The sequence below is a fragment of the Rhodotorula paludigena genome, assembly GCF_050403205.1.
Source record: "Rhodotorula paludigena JCM10292 DNA, Rt_paludigena_JCM10292v1_ctg67, whole genome shotgun sequence".
NCBI lineage: Eukaryota > Fungi > Basidiomycota > Microbotryomycetes > Sporidiobolales > Sporidiobolaceae > Rhodotorula > Rhodotorula paludigena.
Window position 1 is genome coordinate 1 of NW_027481391.1, and position 19919 is coordinate 19919.

Here is a 19919-nt window from a genome sequence, read left to right on the forward strand (position 1 = left end):
CCCTAACCCTAACCCTAACCCTAACCCTAACCCTAACCCTAACCCTAACCCTAACCCTAACCCTAATCCTAATCCTTAACCCTGACCCTAACCCTAACCCTTAACCCTAAGAAGACTAGAGACCAAGCCTGCACAATCGAGCACGGCAGTGTGCAGGAGAGAGCAGCAGAGCACATCTTGCCCCCCTCCGCGCACTCGGTGGTGTTGGTCGAGTCGGAAATTGTCTCGACCGTCAGCACAATCTCCCACCCGCCCAAGCAGAAGCACGCCGTAAGAGTCTCTGACAGTCGGTCATGTGGAGCAGAAAGCAAAAAGAAGCAGTGCGACCGCAAGCGTGAAGCAGAGAAACAAGAACCAAGGTCGTCGCGGCACCCGGCGGCCGAAGCGAAGTGGGCGTGCGAGCGGCAGCCGCCTCTGAGGCCCAAGGTGCGCACACACTGTACGAGCACACCTCTACGTGATTGCAGGAAGAAGCTGGTCCGTCTACAACTAGGCGTTACCCTCGAGGATGAATCCGGCGCCGAGCCGACAACCTTCGGCCTCCGCTCGCAGTGCTGCGTTCTGAGCTGGGCTTCTGCACGGGCACAGACGGCGGTCAGCGTGCACGTACTACAGAAGGGAGGACTCGAGAAGGTGCAGGGACGCACTATCGACAATGGCGGCGAGTGCGCGCGAGACGGGGATCGGGAGACTGCGGTCGGGACACGGGGAGGGCCGCTGGCGAGGCGGCCGAGGTGCGAAGCGAAAGCCTGCGCGCCCTGGTGCTCCGGCGGGAGCTGACCGAGCGCGTGCTCAAACTCGGCGCCGTGCGTCTGGAGGAAGGCGGCTGAAGAGGTAGGTGACGCTGAAGGGCGCCGGCCTCGCCGCAGCGGAGCGCTTGATGGTGACGCGGAGCTGGAGGTGGAAACGCAGTGTGAGCAGCCGCGCGAGAGAAGCGAGACGAGGAAAGCACGCACGCGCGCAGCATCGTTTTCGGCCTCGCCAAAGAGGGTCTTAAGGGCGGCGGCGGACCAGGTCCTGTGCGACGAGACGGCACAAAGGCCGTTGACCGCCGCGCAGACGAGGAAATAGCGCAGCTCGGGGTCGGCCTTGTGCACGAGCTCAACGAAGAACAAGTAGCTCTCGCTCTCGGCGTTGAAGCCGCTCTGGCCGCGCGCATTCTGCGGCTGCAGCGCAGTGACGCAGAGGTACGTCACGAGCGCATTGCCGAGTGACTGGCTGACCTCGTCGGGCTGGCCGTGCACGGAAGCGCGCTTGAGGCGCGAGAGGACCATGTCCGGGAAGGACGCCGGCTCTTGCGCAGCGAGGTACTGCTCGAGCACGATCGAGACGCCCGAGATCTTGAGCGCCGCGGCGTAGTCGACGTGCGACGGCGGCGTGCGCTGCGCGCCGGGGAGGGTCTCGAGGTCGAGGCCGGGCGTGAGCGGGTCGGGGAGGCTGTCGCCGCTCGCGAAGGACAAGAGCGCGAGGTTCGTGAGCTGCACAGCCTGCGGCGAGATGACATCGACGAGCGCGCCGGCCGCCTGCACGAGGAAGTCGGGGTGGTCGTGGAGGAGGACCAGGAGGATGCGGACCGTGCCGACGTAGAGAAGGCGAATTGGAGCCGAGAGCTGGCCGCGGAGGAGATGCGGGCGCAGGAAACGCAGGAGGCTGACGAGCTGGCGGAGGAAGGCCGAGTAGCCGTCGCGCTTCTCAGGGTCGGCGAGGAGCTTGGGCGCGAGAAGGCGGTGCGACACGAGCGCGACCAAGCTGAACGAGGTGCAGAGGGTGTAGAACGGCTCGAGGGTGCTGTTTTGATGACTGCAAGACATACAGAGTCAGCAAAGGGTCAGAAAGAACCCCGAGCAAACACACCTGCGCGCGGAACTCGCGGACGACGAACTTGGCGAGCTGAAGGTCGAGCTCGGCGACGGCGATGAAGCGCGCCTGGAGGAGCGCCACAGTGGCGGGCACGTCGAACTTGCGCTCGTCCTCGGCGCTGACGAGCCAGAGCGAGACCTCCTTGACGACCTTGAGCGAGATGGCGCAGAGGCGGTCGAGGAGGAAGACGTGCGCATCGCGCGCGAGCGCCGTCTCGCTGCGGTAGAGCAGCTGGACGGCCTTCTACGAGCAGACGAGCGCCGTCTCGTCGGGCGAGGTCGAGCTCGCAGCGAGGACGAGCTCGCGGCGAGGACGGGGATCTGCTGCACGATGCGGCGGAGGTCGCTCTCCGGGCGACGCCGCCGAACGACGGCGACGACTCGGCGGCAAGCGCCTTGTCGAGCTCGGTGACTAGCGCCGAGAACTTCTCGACGACCTGAGCCGGCGAGAGGAGGCTCGGCTCGGCGCCGCCCGAGGCGGCGGCGGCGGCAGCGATCTGCGGCGGCAGCGATCTGCGGCGTAAGCGTCGCAGCGGCCATGGCGGGCGAGTCGGCGTAAAGGGCGCCGTTGCGGCCGTCGATGGCAGCGCCGACGGGCGGAACCGTGCGGAGGCGTGCAAAGTCCTCGTAGACCTGGAGCTGCTGCGGCGAGAGACCGCCGAGCTTGAGGCGGAGCGGGTCGGGGAGCATGCCCGAGTAGTGCGACGCGGCCATGGCCGCCGTGTCCCAGAACGCCTCGCGCGAGCGCTCGCGGTGGGCGCGGCGCGAGAGGTACGCCGGCGAGAGGCCCTCGTCGACCTCCATGACGGCCTTCTCCATCGCGACCTTCTCGACGACGCTGCATGCGAGGTCGAGGTTCTCGGCGACGATGACGAGGATCGCCTGATCGGGGAGCGATTCGTCGGTGAAGCCGTTCTGGAGGAGGAGCGTTCGGGCGTGCGTGACCGTGCTGAGGCGAAGCGGCTCCTTGCACGTGACGAGCGCGAGCGAGCCGGCGAGGCTCTGCACCATGAGGTGCGGCGACTGGTCTCGTCGCCCTCCATCCCAGAGTCCTTCATCGCGAGCTTGCGCGTCGAGGTACCCGCGATCGTGACCGAGCGCTCGACGACGGGCGCGATGATCTCGCGGACGGCGCGGTCGATGGCGAGGCAGATGAGCCGCTTGAGCGCGGGGTTGGTCGCGAACATGGGGAGCTGCGCGTTGAAGACGACGAGCGAGGGTAGGTTCTGGAGCGCCGCCGAGACGGTGTCTGTGCGGGAGAAAGTCGCGTCAGTACGAGCGCCGGATAGCGATGTGAGCGAAACAGACGCACCCTGCAGCGAGAGCGAGTAGCCGGGCTGGTTCGCGCCGAGCATAGGCGGCAGGCGGCCGACGTCGCCGGGCGCGCCCGCAGCGGGCAAGGCGTGGTGCGCCGGGCCGCCGAAGCCAGCGCGGAGGCCGTGCTCGTCGACGTCGTGCGCGCCGCCCGCCGGGCCGAGGAGGGCGCCGCCCTGCTGCTGCTGCTGGTGCTGCTGCTGCTGCGCGGCGAGGTTGGCGAGCGCGAGCTCGACCGACGTCGAGGGTGCGCCGGCGGCGCCTCCCTGCGCGGCGGCTTGCGCGGCAGCCTGCGCGGCGGCCTGCGCGGCGAGCTCCTTGGGGCGGTTGCGGAGGATCTCGGTCGGCTCGACGTCCTTGAGATCGACGTCGAGGCTCTTGCACAGGACCTCGATCTCGAACTTGAGGTTGAGCTTGAGCTCGGCGTACTGGTACAGCTCGACGAGGAGGCGGAGGATGGCCATGAGCCAGGGGTTGGGCGGGCGGAACACGCGCGACTTTGCGCACTGCTCGAGAACCTTGCAGACGAAGGGAATGGCGACGATGAGGCGGTTCGAGTCGTAGCCCTCGATAAGAAGCTGCTTGAACGCGATGATGTACTGCTTGATCGGCTTGTCCTTGGCGAGCGTGAGACCGCCGAGCCACGAGCCGAGGTTCTTGAGGAGCGTCCGCTCGGTCGACGACTGGACCGTCTTGTCCGAGTTGAGGAGCGTCGCGAGCTTGACGAACGTCTCGTACAGAACGCGCTTGACGAGCTGCGGCATCTTCAGCGCCTCGAGGAACTGCTGGTAGAGCTGGTGGTTGTTGGGCTCGATCGACACGCGCTGCGCGACGAGGTAGTGCGCGAACCACGCAAAGTGGAGCGGCTCGATGCGGCCCGCCATGTCCTTGACCTTGGAGTCAAAGTTGGTCGGCGCGAGGTTGTTGACGATGAACAGGATCTTGTCCGACGTCTGCTCGTCGGGCGCCTCGGGGCCGCCCGTCTCCTCCTCAACGTGGATCGCCGTGAACGCGAGGCGCTCGGGCTCCTGCGGCGCCTGCTGCTGCTGCTGCTGCTGCTGCGAGAGCGCGCCGCCCGCGCCCGAGAGGTCGCCGAGCTCGGCGCCGCCAGGGACCGTGCCGTTCTCGCGCTGCGTGAGCGCCTGGCGCGCCGTCGCGGCAATGTCCGGGTGGAGCTGCGCGACGGGCGGGATCGAGAGGATCGAGTGCGCGAGCTGCGGCCACTCGCCGAGGCGGCCCGGAAGCGCGCGAGCGACTGGATGCCGAAGCGGAACCAGTTCGACTCGGGCGGGTTGCGCAGCGCGTCGAGGACGTAGCGCACGGCGATGCCGAGCGGGACAAAGTCGATCGGGTGGTACAGGATGAGGTCGCCGAGCAGGCACGCCGTGAGCGACAGCTCGTTGGCCGGGCACGTGTTGGAGAAGCTGTGCTCGTCGAAGAGGCCGTGGAGGAAGCACGCGAAGAACCCGTGGTCGTGCTGGTTGTCCGACTCCTTGGCCTGCCGCAGCGCCGCGATGACCTTGTCGACGGCGGTCCTCAGCTCGTACATGCGCTTGTACAGCGCGTCGCACTCGGCCTCGATCTCGGGCGAGAAGGCCGTGACGGCCATGCCCGGCTCCGAGTCGGTGTTCTTGGGCGAGAAGTTCATGAGGCGCGGGTGGAGCTAGAGGCACTGCGTGCGGACCTCCTTGAAGAGCTCGACGTCGTTGCCCGAGAACAGCTCGTGGCTGCGTGTGCGAGACGAGGTCAGCGGTCGAGCGGAAGCGGTGAGGGAAAGCGGGAAAGGACGCACTGGGCGCGCAGGACGCGCATGAAGATGGCGATCATCGCCGCGTTGGGCGCCAGCGTCGTCGGCTCAGGCGGGTGGTCGAGCTCCTGGCGCCTCAGCTCGTGCTGGACCTTGTGGCCGACAAACTCGGGCGTGACGCGCACGAGCTGGGCGCCGTGCTGCGCAAATTGGCTCGAGAGCCACTTGTCGAGGTCAAGGTACTCGCCGCGGCTCGCGAGCGCGGCAAGGTCAAGCGCAAGCACGAACGGGCGCAGCTCGAAGACCTGGTCGTGCGCCTTGAGGTCCTGCGCGATGTCGACAATGCGCGTGACGTTCAGCTCGAACTCGGCGTAGAAGTCGCGCAGGGCGGCCGGGAGGAAATGTCGGTCGACCTGGTAGAAGCGGAGGAAGACGAGCTGGTGCGCCGGATGGCCGGCGAGGAAGGTCGACAGCAGACGCGCGAAGAGCTCGCCGTGCACCACGTTCCACGGCTTCTGCGAGTCGCAACCACGAGACGCAGTTAGCTCGATATCAGGAGTACGAGAGAGAGAGGAACTGCGCGACGCACCTCGATCTGCGTCAACGCGACGAGCACCAGCTCCGGGTTGGTCTTGCACCCGCGGTCCAGCAGCTCGTGCACCCTCGGCGCGAGCTCTCCCTGCCCGTGAGCCATGCGCACGAGCGTCTGCGCAAATTCAAGCGTGTTGCACGCGCTCGGCGGCGCCTGCGCGGCAAGCGCCTTGATCGTCAGGCCTGACGCCGTCGTGTCGTCGAGCGCGACGACGCGGTACACGGAGGCAAGCGACGAGAGCGCGAGTGGCGGCTTGGGCGCGGCGGCGGCGCCCGCCGAGTCGAGCGGCGGCGCCGGAGCGAGGAGACGAGGCGCTCGACGACCGAGAATCACAAGCCCGGGTTGGCCCACAGCGCCGACAAGCCCCAGATGGCGCTGGTGGTGCACGGGCTCGAGATGAGTCCGTGCGGGTGCAGCAGGTGGCGCGCAGGTCGTCCGGCGTGGGCTGCGGCGCGGGCGAGAGCTGGAGCGCGGCGGCGAGCGCGCGAAGCGCTAGCGGGCCCTCAGCGGGCGCGTACAGCAGCGATTCGAATCCGCGCACGACGTCGCCCCACCGCAACGCCGTGTGCAGCTCGTGCACGGCGCGCATCCACGATCCGACATCGACGCCGCCGCCGGGGCGATCGCCTTCGCGCTGCGCGAGGTCGAGCAAGTCAAAGAGGTACTGCGCGACGCGCGTCTCGACGCCGTCGCCGTCGCCGCCGAGGCTGCCGAACTTTGCGAGGACGGCGCCCGCGAGCTCGAGCGAGCCATGGGCCGAGACGCGCGCGAGACGCGCGCGAGGCGTGCGAGCGCGGCGCCGGGCGTCGGCGGGCGCTGCTTTTCGAACGCGACGTCGCGTGAGGCGTGCGCGAGCGCCTGTGCCCCTACCCGAGGCCCGAGACGACCGCGCAACGGCGTGGACCACCGAGCGGCGGTCGTCGTCCGTCAGCGCCTGCTCGAGGTCGCCCGACTCGGGCGGGTGCGGAAGATGCGTCGCCAAGGTAGGCGTCGGAGGAGGAGGATCGAGAGGAGGCGCGAGGTGGGGAGGGGCGAGAGCTCGGCGGGGTCGTGCGCCCACTAGGCGGGGTTGCCGAGCTGGTCGAGCGCCGGGGGGGGAGATAGAGGATAAGGTCGAGGGTGCGGACGACGAGGGGAAGAGGAGGGTGAGGAATGGGGCGCAGAAGACGAGGCGCTCGAACGGGGAGAGCTCGTCGAGGGGCGGTTGCGCGAGGAGGGTGGGGATGACGAGCGAGTGCAGGACGTTGTCGAACCGGGCGGGGCGCTCTGCGCTCTCGAGGGCGGCGTTGCGGAAGCGTCGCAGGACTAGAGCTGATGCGACTTCCGACGGTTAGCTAGGACTAGGCAGGACCCATGCGGGACGAGCGGAGAGACGGTACGCACACACAGAGCCACTTGAGCATCTTCGTCCAGCGCCGCTCCCTCCGAGTCCCCTCGAAGAGCAGGAAGCCCAGAGCAGTGGGGACGAGGCGGTGCAGGTGGACTTCGGGGCGGCGGCGTCGAGGGCGATCCGCAGTAGGCTGAGTCGACTCGCACACAGCCTTTCGGGCACGAGCAAGCAGCGCCAACCTAGCAGAGCGAGAGTGAGAGGCAAGCAGAAGGGCAACCCCCGCAGCTCGCATCTCTGCCAGCGACGTCGACCTGGCACAGCATCGAGAGAGTCTGTGTGAGTCCGCAGCGAGTCTCTATGGTTTCTACAAGACCTGCACTGACGCGCGCGCCCTCTCCCCTGCTGCCCGCCCTGCTGTCTCTGCTTCCCCGCTTTCGTCGCTCTTCCGTGCTCTCTCACCTGCTCTCGACGCTTCAGCTGTCCTGGACGCACTGGTTAAATGGTGAAAAGGCCTCTCTACGTCCTGCTTCAGTGCTTCGTCACGCGTGGGTGGGTTGTCAGCGGCACCGAGTCCGAGGGGGGAACGCGAGGAGAGGTAACCAGGCCGCTCCGCAACCCCTCTGCCCGTGAGGCGAGGGAGGATAATACGAGTACGCGAAGGAGTATACATCATGTAGGTGGGCCCGGAGAAGGCGGGGCAGGAGGCGCGCCGGGGGCCATGGCACCTCGCACGCGAGCTCTGCCGCCGGCCCCACCCCAAACGGCGGTAGCGGAAGGGGCGGCATGAGCGTGGCTACGCAGCGACGCCGCCCAACCTTGGACTCTGTGCCCCTGACTCGGCTTCGGCCGTCGGTCTTGACGAGACGGACCCTGCAGAGCCCGGCATCGGCCAGGGAGTGCTCCTTAGTAGCCGCACCAGTGCTGGACAGACGGACTTTCGGTGACATGCTCCTGCAAGACTCAAGTAGACGCTCAAGATTGGTTGATGTCTCTGTGTGCCGCTCAACGGCCGGTGGGTTGGGTTTCTTTCCGTTCTCTCTCGCGGACCCTCTCTTCGCAGTCCTGCCCCAAGACACGCTCGCATTTGGTGCGTCCAGATTCATCCAGAATACAACGTGGAACGCTGCTGACCTTGTGCGCTGACACAGCTGCCTCACCTTTCTCGGTCACTGCTTCAGCCGCACCATCTGCTCGACTTGCACACCAAAGCCCGCTTGTTGTGCTACCGTACCGCCGCTCCGCTGCTACATCATCTACATGGTCGACTTGGTCAACCAGCAGTACTGCATCACCTCGACGCACGTCTTCTGCTGCTCGGACGACTCGCAACTTAGGGTCGACTTCGCTTTCGCGACCTCCACTAGCTCGCCCATATACGCCCGCACGCTCACACGCCTTCACGCCTACACGCCAGCACGCTAGCACGCCTTCACGCCGTCACGACTTCACGCCATCACGACTCTACGGCCTCACGCCTCTCACGCCGGCACGCCCACATGACTTCGACAATTTATCAATGCTTCAACGCTCTTTGACCGTACGCCATGTAATACACGCTTTCAGCAACTACTACGCCATTTCAGCCAGCGAGCACTCGCATCCTTGCCGCCTTACGCCTTGTTCTCGTCGTCCACCTATGCCGCCAGGTGGAGACAGTTCCGGTACGTTTTTGGATCTTCCAACTCTCCTGCGCCGCTCAGTACACATTACTTACGCCACTCAACCGCTTTGCGCGTCGTCGATGCAGCAAACGCGGACAAGAAAGCTCGAAAGGGAGAGACGTAACCGAGAGGGGCAGAAAGAAGTCTGAAAGCCGTGCGTTCGTTCTTCTGCTTCTTGCACCGCGCACTATGAGCTCTGCTGACAGGTCTGCTGCACCCACAGCGCGCAGCACACTCAAAGCGACGTCAAAGAAGCCGGACTGGCTCTTTTGCTGCGACGTGCGTCTCGCTTTTCCGAGCCGCTTGCAGAGCCTGTCACTGACGCTCGGCGCTCTACTTGCCTACAGCAACCTCTCTGTGTTCTCTCACTGCCGCAGGCTGGCTCAGTACGCAGCCTGGAAGCGCCGGAAAGTGCGCATCCGCTCACGCTGATCTAGTCATCTGGATAGCTTCTCCTGTTGTGTAGAACTACTGTGGGTGGTCGTGAAGGCGGTGGTGGTGGTGAGGAGGCGGTGGGGGGAAGGGGGGAGGAGATAACATCCAAAGGGGAATCCCTGTCAATTTTCTCACAGGGCTAACTCCTGAACGGCTGGAATGACATGCTTGACGTGCTCAGCAGTGCTTATAGCGATCAATGTCAACTTAGACGCCGATTTCGGCAAGGGCAGCGGATGTTCTCGAGGAGATAGCTAACACGCGGAAGTGAGCACGACGGGGTCAACCTGGCGGCGGAACTCTGCCTTGCAGACCTCTAGACTCCGTCAGCAGGCTCACATAGGCTCTCTAAAGCGTCGAACAGGCCAACAAAGCTCAACTTTGAGCAGGAGAACCCGAAAAGCAGGCGAGAAGGTCAGAGCCCAAGGCGGCGGGCCTCCTTTTTGCGGATCCGGCGGGTCTTGTACCCAGAGACCAGTGAGAGTTTGAGAAGCACTCATTGCCAAAATTGACACAGGCACACCCAGGGAGACAGAGGCAAGGTAACAAGGTCGATCGAAGCGACGAGGAACCTCATTCAGTTGGCCCAAGCTTTGCAAGACGGTGAGATCAATTTGCGACTGGACCAGGGCTGCTGACCGGCAGAGGTGTCTTGCCGCATGCCAGACTGCCGTGCGTCACGGAAGACAGTCTCCGCTGAAGCCAAGCTGAAGCCATGTGGTTGCTTCATGCGAGAAAAGAGCAACAGACGTGGAAGAGACGAGCCAAGGAGGTTTACCGGCAGGAGTACCTGCAGCGCTTGCGCGTCTCACAGGCATTTGTAAGCCATGAGAAGGAACAAGGCGCAATGAACGAGAAGCCCGGTGGGATGAAGCAAAAGCAAGGAAGAAAGGTCAGCAAGTCCGACAGCTAGAGCAAAGGCAGTGGTCAACAGCAACAGAAGAGATGCGTAAGCAACAGGCGCAAGTGTGGCTGTAGCATAGCTCGGTCCTGCAGAGCTGACGCCGATCACGCTCAGTAGAATACGGTCCCCCGCTCCGCAACCCTCCCTACAGCCCGCAGATCCTCCCTCTTTCCAAGCTCCCACAGCCACCCGTCAAGCTGCTGCTCCGTCCAGCCGGCCATCCACGAGCGAGATGGGTCGGAAGCGGCGAGTGCGTGTGCACGCGAGACGAGAGCGGCACAGGCGGTGACGGCGGCGGCGCGAAGGCGAGTGGCCGAGTCGCGGGAGAGCGCGGCGGGTGAGGCGAGCAAGAGACCCGCGAGAGCGGGGTCCCAGCTGGAAGAGAGCGACAGGATGTCGTAGTGGATGAGGAGGGCTGCGGGCGGCGGAATCAGGTTAGCTGACGGCCACGGCAGCCCACTAGTCACGGAAGCGACTACTAGACGCACTCGGGAGGACATTGTCCGCAAAGACAGGCAGCTCGGCGACAGCGGGCACCTTGAACGGCAACCCGCTCTCCGCAGAGAAGCGGAGCGAGATGACCGTGGTGAGCCACAGCGCCTTCTTCAGCAGGTACACCGTCTGTCCGTCGACCTCGTGCACGTCTCGGAAGGCGGAGAAAATGGCGGCAAGCTGCGAGAGCGGCGTTCAGCGCCACGCGGAAGCGAGACGAGAGAGCGACCCACCTCGCGCACAAACGCTCCAGACTGACCCTCGGCACGCTCGAGTGCACCACGAACCCACACGCCGAGTGACGCCGCCCCTTCCTGCTGCAGCACCGCGCCCGTCTCGCGAAGCACGCCGACGAGCAGCTCGAGCACCTCGAACGCCTCTTCGTCCTTCTCGCCCACGCGCACCGCGCTCCCGAGCGTCGGGTGGTCCTTCTCGACGTGCGTGCGTACCCGGGCGAGGTCGGCGAGCTGCGGGACGGTTGCGGCGGCCATGCCTGCGGCGGAGAGGAGCGAGGGGGACGAGTCGGAGAGGTAGGCGGACAGGACGAGCGAGAGGATGGTCGAGTAGGCGCCGCGGCCGGTCAGGCGATGCAAGGCGGTGCGGTAGCCGCTCAGGAAGTTCAGGAGCGCGAGCGTTCTGCGGGAAACAGCGAGGTCAGCGTCTGGTGGGCGAGGGCTGAGAGTCCTGGCGGCAGGAGTGGAGCGTGCAGTAGACAGACGGAAGCGTCCTGCAGGATTTCACCCCGCACTCGCCCGCCGCAAGACCACAGACTCGCCGAGGCGCAGCTCCGAAGCAACACTCACGCGAGGACGTTCAACTCGTCGTCGACCGAGTCGAAGCGGAGCGGGAGGCGCACGCCGTGGTCGCTAGGCTTCCAGTCTGCCTCGGCGATGCCCAGCAGGAAGCGCTCGATCGCTGCATCGTCAATCTGCGAGCAGACCCCGGCGCGGTCGAGGTCAGCGAAGAAGGGCAAGCACGGCGAGGAAAACCGAGTGGACACACAGTGATGCTAGAGCGAGCAGTGCACGCAGCACACGACTCGCGGACGCTCTGCACGATCGTCTCGGCGGGAGGAAGCGCAGCCATGCGTGAGCGGAACGAGGTAGAGAGCCGGAGCCGTCGCTTCGCCCTCACCGAAAGACGCGGTTGACGAACGAGTATGCACTTCAGAAGGAAGAGGGGGAAAGAGAGAGAGACTATGCGAGACTACCTGCGAGACAATGCTACTCCCGCGACGTCCGACAACTGCGGTCTACGCCAACCTTGACCGCCTCCGTACGCACCACGAGACCAGCCTCCACCACATCGCCATGACGCGCCAACACCAGCCCCAGCGCAGCATCAACCGCGCCCACTGGGCGCCTAGTCCCAGATGAGCGAGCCGCTCGCCGGGTCGAGGCTGGCGTGCATGCCGCCGCCGACGACCTTGTTCGCCGCGGGCTGGGGCTCCGAGCCGAAGAAGTTCTGCGACTTGGGGCGTGCACGCACGCGGGCAGCCTGGTCTGCGGCGAGCCTGTGAGGAGGAGAGGCAGGTCAGCGACGTGCGGCCACGGGCGCGGAAGCGTGCGGGGCCCTGGAGCGCGCAAGCGACGCGAGAGTCCCACGACCTAGCGCAACCGACGACGCCGTCACCAGAGGAGAGAACACGCAAACGCACTTGGCCTTCTCCTGCTCGCGACGGTACTGCCGCAAGCGCTCCTCCTGCTCCTGCTCCTTTGCGTCGCGCGCCGCCTGCTCCTTGCTCTTCTTGGCCGCGTTCTCGCGCTGCTTCTTGGTGAGCGGCTGGCCGTTGGCCGCGGTCGGGAGGCCGGGGATGGTGCGCGACGGCGCGGATGCCGAGAGAGAGGCAGAGGAAGGGGTCGAAGGCCGCGAGGGCTCTGTGCGCGCGTTCGGAAAAAGGTCAGCACACGCATGGACAGAGCGGAGCCAGCGGACGGAAGCCGGGAACGCACTCTTGGAGGTGACGGCCTCCCACTCGCCGTCGTCGTCGAACGAGTCGGCGCGCTCCCAGCCGTCCTCCTCGGGCTTGGGCACCTGCAAGAGACTGGCCGGGTCTGCGCCCACGCGCCCGCCGACGACCTTGAGGACGCGCGCGACCTGCGGGTGCGCGTCGACGCCCTCGTCGCGCATGTCTGCAGTCGCGGGCTGCTCGGGCGCGGCCTTGCGCGCGGCGTGCTTCTCGGCGTCGGTCTGCGCGGGCGCGGGTGCGCTCGGAGGCGGGCTCGCCTTGCCGCCCTTCTTCTTGCCCTTCTTCGAGCCGGCGGCCACCTGTGGTGCTGCTGCGGCGGCGGCGGGGACGCGCTCCTGGACGGCCTGTGCGGCGCCCTGCGCAGCCTGCTGCACGCGCGCGGCCGTGTCCTGCACGGTCTGGACGGCCTGCTTTACGGCGGGCTGCTCGCGGACGCGCTGGACGGCGGTCGACGCGGCGTCGACGGCGTCGTGGGCGCGGTCGACGAGGGGCGCGGCGGCGTCGTGCGCCTGCTGGGCGGGGCCCTTCTTCTTCTTGGCGGGCTTCTTGGCCTTTTGCGCGGTGGTCGGGCTCGGGGCGAGGGCGGTCGAGGCCGGGTGGGGCGAGTTGGCGGCGGGCTTGGTCGCGTAGTAGGCGACGCCGCCGACGAGGGCGGCGACGAGGCCGAGCTCTGCGAGGGTCGAGTACGAGACGGTGATGGAGCCCGAGCTCATGGCAGCAGCGAGCACACAGACGCAGGCGCAGGCGGGGAGGGGAGCGGGCGAGGCGGAAGCGGGTGCGTGTCGACGTGCACGCGACGGCGACCGCGGCGGAGTCGGAGTCGGCCCTTTTCCTCGTTCTCTCGCCGTGGTAGAGCTGCCTGCTGCCAGATTGCTGTCCCACGCTACACGTAGACTCCCGCTCGCTGCACTGCTCGCTGTGGATCCGCTCCCGCTGCCCACCCCCGCCGCTCCCGCTCCTCCGAGCCAGGCGCTGACACAACCCACGCTTCTTCGGCGTCGGCTTTCGGGCTCTGGGCTTCTCTCGCTCTGTTCTCCTGCTTCTCTCCCTCCTTCTCCTCACTCCGCTCTGCTGTCCTTGCCTGCAATGTCTGCTGCGTCCACCTACTTCGTCTCGGGTCCGCCCCGTCCTCTCCCCGCAGCCCCCACCAGAGCCGCAACTCACCTCGTGCTTCGCTCACGCTGACAGGCGCTTCCCGCTCCCTCGGTCTCGGCTACGTCCGCACCCTCCTCGAGTCGTCGCCCGACGTCCGCGTCGTCGCCGGCGTCCGCAACCCGAGCAACGCCTCGCAGCTCGACGCTCTCGCCGCCCTCCCCGCCAACAAGGGCCGCGTGCACATTGTCGCGTTCGACGTCGACAGCGAGGACAGCGTCAAGCAGGCCGCCGAGAAGCTCAAGTCCGACCCGTTCCTCCCCGACGGCGCCCTCGACGCCATCGTCGTCAACGCCGGCGTCTTTGTCGGCGGCTTCAACCCGCCCAGCGCCTTGTGCGGACTTTCGGGCAGGGTAGTATGCCCCACAGAAGCTCACGAGCCTCCTCCTTCGCAGTTCTGTTGAAGACTACCGCGCCAACTTCCGGACCAACGTCGAGGGCGCGATCTTCACCGCGCAGTACCTCCTCCCGCTCCTCCGCAAGGGCCGCGCCAAGCAGGTATTCTTCATCAGCTCGATCGTCGGCTCGCTTGCCGGTCCCGTGTCGCAGTCCCCCGGCGGCGTCGCCTGTGCGTTAGTTCACGCTTCCGCTGCGTGGAGCTCGTCTCATCCGCCCGCTTGCTCTCGCAGACGCCATGTCCAAGGTCGCCCTCAACATGTACGGTGTCAAGCTCGGTCGCGAGCTCGGTCCGGTGCGTCTCCGGGCCTTACACCCGTCTCGGTACCGCTGTCCGCTCACCTGGACTTTTCCAATCGGGCAGGAGTCGTTCACGGTCGTCCTCCTCCACCCCGGTTACGTCCAGACCGACATGGTGCGTCTGTACCCAAATTTGCTCTGGGGGACCAGGTGCTTGAGCAGAGCTGACTCGCCCGCACTCTTCAACCTCATTGCGCCTTCCACTCGATCCCGCCTCGCTGTCCCCCGCTCTCCACGCACACCTAGAACGCCTTCAACAAGGGCGGCGACATCACGACCGAAGAGGCGGTCTCCAAGGCGTGCGTCCACCTCGTTTGCGCCCGCACCTCCCAACTCGCTCACCCTCTTGTCACACCGCAGGACCAAGAACGTCTTCCTCGCCGCGACGCCCGAGTGGAACTGCCGCTTTGTCGACTACGAGGGCAAGCCTATGGACTGGTAAACACTGTAGCCCGCAAAAGCGCCCCCAGAAATGTCGGAAATCTCGTTGTGCAGTTTCTTCGTACCAAGTCGGGAACAAAGCCTCGGAAGAAAGGGACTTGCAAGCAGTGCGAGCGGATGTGGGTACTGCTACTCTACAAAGATCTCGTGGTAGTGCCTCAGGATGGTCTCGATCGCCTTGCTCTGCCACTGCATGTCGATGAGCCCGCCGCCACTCGCCGCTCCCGCCCCGTTCACCGCGTCGCCCGCGTTCTGCGCCTGCGCCTGCGCAGCCTGCTGCGCATAGTGCTGCTGCAGGTGCGGCGGCGGCGCGCCGAGGAGGTTCGGGCCAAAGACGATGGCGAGGTTCGAGACGCTCATCTGGTTGACCGACTCGTGCTGCGCGACCTTGTCGAGGTGGCCCATGAGGAACTTGAGCGTCGCGTAGTTGGGATCGGGCAGGTCGTTGACGCGCTCGTGCAGGCGGATGTGTCGCAGGCGGTCGTTTTCGATCTCTGCGAGGCGAGTCGGGGTCAGCAGGGCTCTCACGTGGAAGACGGAAAAAGGACACACTGGCAATCTCGATGAACTGGTGGTACAGCTCCCACGTCAGGAGCGGTTCGGGTAGCTCGCGGAACCAGAGCTTGAGGACGGCGGCAATGTCGTTGATGTCGGTCAGGTTCTCCTCGGACAGCAGGTCGGTGCCCTCGAGATCTGCAGCATCGTCAATCGCATAAAGCGTGTTAGCGCCTGCATCGCATCGAGCACGCCGTTGCTCGGGCGCAGACGCACCGCGATCGAGCGACGCCTTGAGCCGCTGCACCCTGCTCGTAGTCCCGCTGAGGCGGTAGATGCCCATCGAGTCGAGGCCGTACAGCTCGATCGCTTCGGCGCACTTTTCGAGCACGCGCGGCACGTCGACGTTGTCGCGCACCATCTGCTCGCCGAGGTCGACGCCAAAGGTGCGGTTCGTGGGCGCGGCAAGCTGCGAGGCGGAAGAGAAAGACGCGAGGTTGTGCGAGGAAGGCTGCGGCGAAAGGGAAGGGCGGCTCGGCTGTGCGAAAGCGGTCATCAGAGCGAGCGTGGCGATGCTGGAGACAAAACAGCGCACGTAGCCCTCGTCGGCCGGTCCTTCTCGTCGTGGTCCGCGCTGGCCCGACATCTGCCAATTGAGCGCAAACTGCTGCATGAAGGTCTTGAAATCTTCTCGCACGTCTATCGCGTCGACGACATTCCTGATGCCGGGACCTGCGAGCGGAGAACACGTTCGTAAGCGGGTACCGCGGTCGAGTACGACACAAACGCACCATCTTCTGCTGAAACGGGCGAGATGGTGAGGCCGTCCGTGACGAGCAAGCTCTCGAAGAGGTAGGCGTAGCGCGAAAGATGGTACTGCGTGCCGAGATCCAGCTCGTCGACGCTCTCCTTGAGGGACTGTGCGATCGAGGCGACGTCGAGAAGTCAGTCTTGGCCATCAGGTCACCGACCAGCGCCTCGTCCTCATGGCCACACGCACCCGCAGAATCTTCGGAAGCTGAAGGTTGAAGAACTCTTGCCGAACGGCCTGTGCACCGGCGACCTGCGCGCGGTACGCATCGCTCGACTGGCCCATGCGGCTGCGGACCTCCTCCTCCTGCTTGGCGACCTGCGCCGGGTTCTTCGGGCCCTTGAGCTTGGACATGGCCTTGCCGAAAGAGCGGCCTTTGGACGGATGGCTCGACGAGGCACCGGCGTGCGGGACCGACGAGGGAGTGATCGTCTCGCCCTGCTTGAGCAGCAGTAGCCGCTCCAGCTCCTCGGCGGCAGAGTCGAAGCGTATCCGTGCCTGTAGCATGTTCAGGTCAGCGAACGACCGATCCGGCCTGTGCGGGTCAAGATGGGGAAAGTCCTTGTGACCGCCACGCACCTTGTCAACGAGGCCCTCCTGCTCCTGCAATCCCTTCTCGAGCCGTGCACCGAGATCCTTCGTCGCCTTGCGGCTCTTCTCGACCTCCTTGCCAAGAACGGCGAGCTCGTCGCCCATCTCGCCGAGCTGCGCCGCAAACTTGAGGCGGTTGTCGCCGAGGAGCTCGTGCGTTCGCAGCATTGAGAGCCATGAGGAGACGTAGGATCTGCTCGGCGCCAAAGGTCACATCAACACGATCTCTTAGCGAGATCTGAGCTGGTTAAAGCGAGGGAGACGCACCCTGCCTTGCCGTCTCCAACGCTGTAGCTCTCGATGCTGGACCGCGCCAGTTTCGCCATCGAGCGCGCATATTCTTCCTCGATCTGCGCCCGCTTCTTGAGAAACGCGGATGCTTCCTGTGACGGCGCTCCGGATCAGTGGATGTGGGAGAGGAAGGGCGGCCGTAAGACGCACTCGACAGGATGCCATGCTCTGCTTCATCCGCTCGAGCAAGAGCGGCATGCCACACTGCGAGCGCACCATGCGAGTGAGGAGAAGCGCAGCACGGCACGACGCTCGAAGAAGACACGCACGTCCATGTCGCATAGCGCTCGCAGGACGCCCTCATCAAACCCGGTCGGCGCAAGCTCGTCTCCGTGGCTTCCTGCGGGCACGCCGACCGACGACAGGTAGTCGCTCTCGGTTCCAGCCGCCGCGCCATACGCCGCCTTGACGCCCGCCGCGGGGGTGAGCGGGCCGGCGCCGACGGTCGTAGCCAAGCTCGGGCGGCGCGTCTCGCCGCCGGGCGTGTCCATGATCCCGCGCCCGAGCCCGAGGCCCTCGCCGCGCCGCGCAAAGTCGCCGACGCCGTCTCCCCCGGCAACGCTCGAGGCCGTCGTGCCCGTGCCGTACCCGCCGGCGCCGCCAGTGCTGTACTCGAGGCCGCCGTAGGCCGAGCTGCCCGTGCTAGGGTTGGGCGACGGCTCGACGGCGGCCGCCGCGCCGCTGCCGCTGTTGTGCCGGCTAGACGGGAAAGCGGGCGAAGGCGACGCCGCTTCGTACGAATAGGCGGACGACGCGCCGCCGATGCTCTGTCCCGAGAGGGAGGACGACGAGGGCGTCTTGTGCAGCAGCGAAGTCTGCGCGGCACCGCCCGTGACGGCAGAGAGGTGCGTGCGCGAGAGCGAGCCCGATACGGACGAAATAGGGTCGATCGACTGGGCGGCGGGCGAGGCACCTGGCGAGCGGTTGTAGGCGGACGACGAAGAAGGCGGAGGCGGGAAGGGCATCGAGAAGGTTGGGATGTCGGAATTGGCGGCGGCCGCAAGCGTCGTATCGACGCTCTGCTGGCGCGAGGTCGGCCGCGACGGGTACTGCTGCTGAGCGGCAGCCGACGTATCGGTTGGACCGGCGCCGCGGTCCAAATACTCGCGGCGGGACGAGCCTGGGGGCGGGCCGGGAAAGTAGGCCTGGTGCGTAGGCTGCGCGGAGCGCTGTGCAAGTCGGGGAGAGAGCGACTCTTGCTCTTCGTCGTTGTCGCCGAGCTGCTCGCCAGATTGCCGCGGCGAAACAACGGGCCGACTGCCTTGGGCTGGCCCCGGGAAGATGAGGCCTGCGCCGCTCAGCGCCGAGCCGGGAGAAGGAAGAGCGCCCGTCGTCGAGCTGAAGGAATGCTGACGAGAGCCCGCCGGCGAGTACGGATCGGCCGGGTTCGACGACTGCGACGGGCGACGCGACTCGGAGGGAAGGGCGGAAGACGAGTGCGAGCGTCCAGAGGAGAAGGACGCCCGCTTGGTCGGGTGAATGCCAGGCGGAGCGGTCGAGTCGGAGTACGGCCCCGACATGTTTAGCGGGGGCGTGTCGGTTCTGCAAGAGCACCGAGTCCGTGTCAGCTGATTGCACAGATCGGCTCGGCTGCTTCGGGCCATCGAGTGCAACAATAGCCGCCGCAGAAGGTGGGTGAGGTTGCTCTTGCCCCAGGTCCGGAGGTCTGGCCAGTCACGCCGGAATAGCAGCTCGTGCTCACAGCCCACTCAGACCTCCAGGCAGGCGCCGGCGTTCGTTGCTGGCGAGGAGCAGCTCTAGCCTGCCACGCCCCGATCGTATCCACCACGGCACGCACACAGGTCGTCGGGAAAGCAGGGCTAGTTCGCGAGGTTGCTGGTAGCTCAAAACGCACCTCGAGCTGTTCTGTCGAGTGTCTGGTGGGCGTGTCGGGGCCAGACGAGGTCGCGGGCGAGTCGGGCGGGTCAAGTGGGGGTCGGAGCCCGTCGAGGAGCGGCGCAGTGGAGGGCTGCGAGCGCTAGAGTGGACTCGCAGTGCACGCTCGATGCTCGCAGCACGGGCTCGAGACCCGCGCAGGACGAGCGGACGGGCAGACGGACGGCGCGGAACGAATCGACCAGAGACGCCGTCGCAGAAAGTCACCCGAAGAGCGTTAGTCAGACCGATAGACGCGCTGTTACAGTGTACTGAGCAAGCTGTCCACTCCTCGAGTCCGCTCCCAGCGTGGGCCAGCGCCGCTCCACCTCAGCCCCAGTCGTCCGCCGCGGCTGTGCCTCTCCCAGCTACGCGCAACCATGGCCAAGGGTGCGCTCGAGCGAACGGGAGCCTCTTCAGACCTGTACTGACGCTCACCTGCACTCTCGATGCCCTCCGACGCCTCTGTGCCCGGCTCTACCTCGTTGCTCGCCTCTCCGCGGTCATCGCACCGTCGTCACCTCTCGCCGCGCGTGTGCGCCCTCGACCGTGCAGTCCCGCGGTCGTTCCGGCTGCTCGAGGAGCTCGAGAAAGGCGAGAAGGGCATCGGCGACGGCACGTGCTCGTACGGCCTCCAGGACGGCGAGGAGATGTCGATGAGCCGCTGGAACGGCACGATCATCGGGCCGGGCCACTCGGTGCACGAGAACCGCATCTACTCGCTCTCGATTACGTGCGGGCCCAGGTACCCGGACGTGCCCCCGGAAATCACCTTCCTCACCCGCATCAACCTCCCCTGCGTCGACCAGGCCAACGGCCGCGTCGACCCGGCCAAGCTAGGCGTCCTCGCAAACTGGAAGCACAGCTTCACCCTCGAGACCATCCTCGTCGAGCTCCGGAGGTGCGTCTGGCCCCTCTCTCCCCGTGCTCCGGCTGAGTGCTCGCCTGCGTTGCCTGCGCAGCGCCTCGCCGGTGGTACGACACGTAGTGGAGCTGACGCTGCTGTACTTCGCAGGGACATGGCGACGCCGTCGAACCGCAAGCTGCCGCAACCGCCCGAGGGCACCAACTTCTGAAGGAGTCGCACCGTCGCTGCCGCCGCCTTCACTTCTTTGTCCCCCTCGCGGTGCATTCCTGTGCCCCGCCGCTGCTCGTTTGCGCGTTTGACGTACCTGTAGACTCCTTCCTGACATGACATCTCTCCAGACCAGCCTGTGTAGTGCTTCGGAAGACGAACTCCAGCGAGCCACCAGACAGCGCTCAG

The 19919-nt window shown here is 66.1% G+C and overlaps 7 protein-coding genes across 7 annotated transcripts; 2 read left to right on the forward strand and 5 right to left on the reverse strand.

Moving 5' to 3' along the window:
* Nucleotides 1-792: 792 nt before the first annotated feature.
* On the reverse strand, nucleotides 793-4821 carry JCM10292_004117 (uncharacterized protein; the record flags this gene model as incomplete). Its single annotated transcript, XM_076652156.1, has 7 exons — nucleotides 793-894; nucleotides 957-1800; nucleotides 1883-2103; nucleotides 2286-2808; nucleotides 2868-3108; nucleotides 3172-4387; nucleotides 4495-4821. The coding sequence occupies 7 exons, from the start codon at nucleotides 4819-4821 to the stop codon at nucleotides 793-795; spliced, it is 3474 nt and encodes a 1157-aa protein (XP_076502260.1).
* A 15-nt stretch (nucleotides 4822-4836) lies between these two features.
* JCM10292_004118 (uncharacterized protein) lies at nucleotides 4837-6915 on the reverse strand (the record flags this gene model as incomplete). The annotated part of the gene is made up of 5 exons (XM_076652157.1): nucleotides 4837-4900; nucleotides 4966-5435; nucleotides 5510-5957; nucleotides 6031-6823; nucleotides 6900-6915. 5 exons carry the CDS (start codon nucleotides 6913-6915, stop codon nucleotides 4837-4839), a joined length of 1791 nt encoding a protein of 596 aa, XP_076502261.1.
* Nucleotides 6916-9952: 3037 nt separating this feature from the next.
* On the reverse strand, nucleotides 9953-11420 carry JCM10292_004119 (uncharacterized protein; the record flags this gene model as incomplete). Its single annotated transcript, XM_076652158.1, has 5 exons — nucleotides 9953-10257; nucleotides 10331-10514; nucleotides 10568-10970; nucleotides 11138-11262; nucleotides 11337-11420. The coding sequence occupies 5 exons, from the start codon at nucleotides 11418-11420 to the stop codon at nucleotides 9953-9955; spliced, it is 1101 nt and encodes a 366-aa protein (XP_076502262.1).
* Nucleotides 11421-11696: 276 nt separating this feature from the next.
* Nucleotides 11697-13016, reverse strand: JCM10292_004120 (uncharacterized protein; the record flags this gene model as incomplete). Its single annotated transcript, XM_076652159.1, has 3 exons — nucleotides 11697-11847; nucleotides 11992-12211; nucleotides 12287-13016. The coding sequence occupies 3 exons, from the start codon at nucleotides 13014-13016 to the stop codon at nucleotides 11697-11699; spliced, it is 1101 nt and encodes a 366-aa protein (XP_076502263.1).
* A 373-nt stretch (nucleotides 13017-13389) lies between these two features.
* JCM10292_004121 (SDR family oxidoreductase) lies at nucleotides 13390-14593 on the forward strand (the record flags this gene model as incomplete). Its single annotated transcript, XM_076652160.1, has 7 exons — nucleotides 13390-13420; nucleotides 13492-13789; nucleotides 13851-14023; nucleotides 14085-14146; nucleotides 14216-14266; nucleotides 14398-14450; nucleotides 14512-14593. 7 exons carry the CDS (start codon nucleotides 13390-13392, stop codon nucleotides 14591-14593), a joined length of 750 nt encoding a protein of 249 aa, XP_076502264.1.
* A 128-nt stretch (nucleotides 14594-14721) lies between these two features.
* JCM10292_004122 (uncharacterized protein) lies at nucleotides 14722-18300 on the reverse strand (the record flags this gene model as incomplete). Its single annotated transcript, XM_076652161.1, has 10 exons — nucleotides 14722-15086; nucleotides 15145-15285; nucleotides 15364-15625; nucleotides 15683-15819; nucleotides 15879-16005; nucleotides 16088-16396; nucleotides 16478-16682; nucleotides 16757-16872; nucleotides 16931-16984; nucleotides 17050-18300. The coding sequence occupies 10 exons, from the start codon at nucleotides 18298-18300 to the stop codon at nucleotides 14722-14724; spliced, it is 2967 nt and encodes a 988-aa protein (XP_076502265.1).
* A 735-nt stretch (nucleotides 18301-19035) lies between these two features.
* Nucleotides 19036-19731, forward strand: JCM10292_004123 (ubiquitin-conjugating enzyme E2 variant; the record flags this gene model as incomplete). The annotated part of the gene is made up of 3 exons (XM_076652162.1): nucleotides 19036-19045; nucleotides 19211-19556; nucleotides 19671-19731. 3 exons carry the CDS (start codon nucleotides 19036-19038, stop codon nucleotides 19729-19731), a joined length of 417 nt encoding a protein of 138 aa, XP_076502266.1.
* Between the last annotated feature and the right edge of the window lie 188 nt (nucleotides 19732-19919).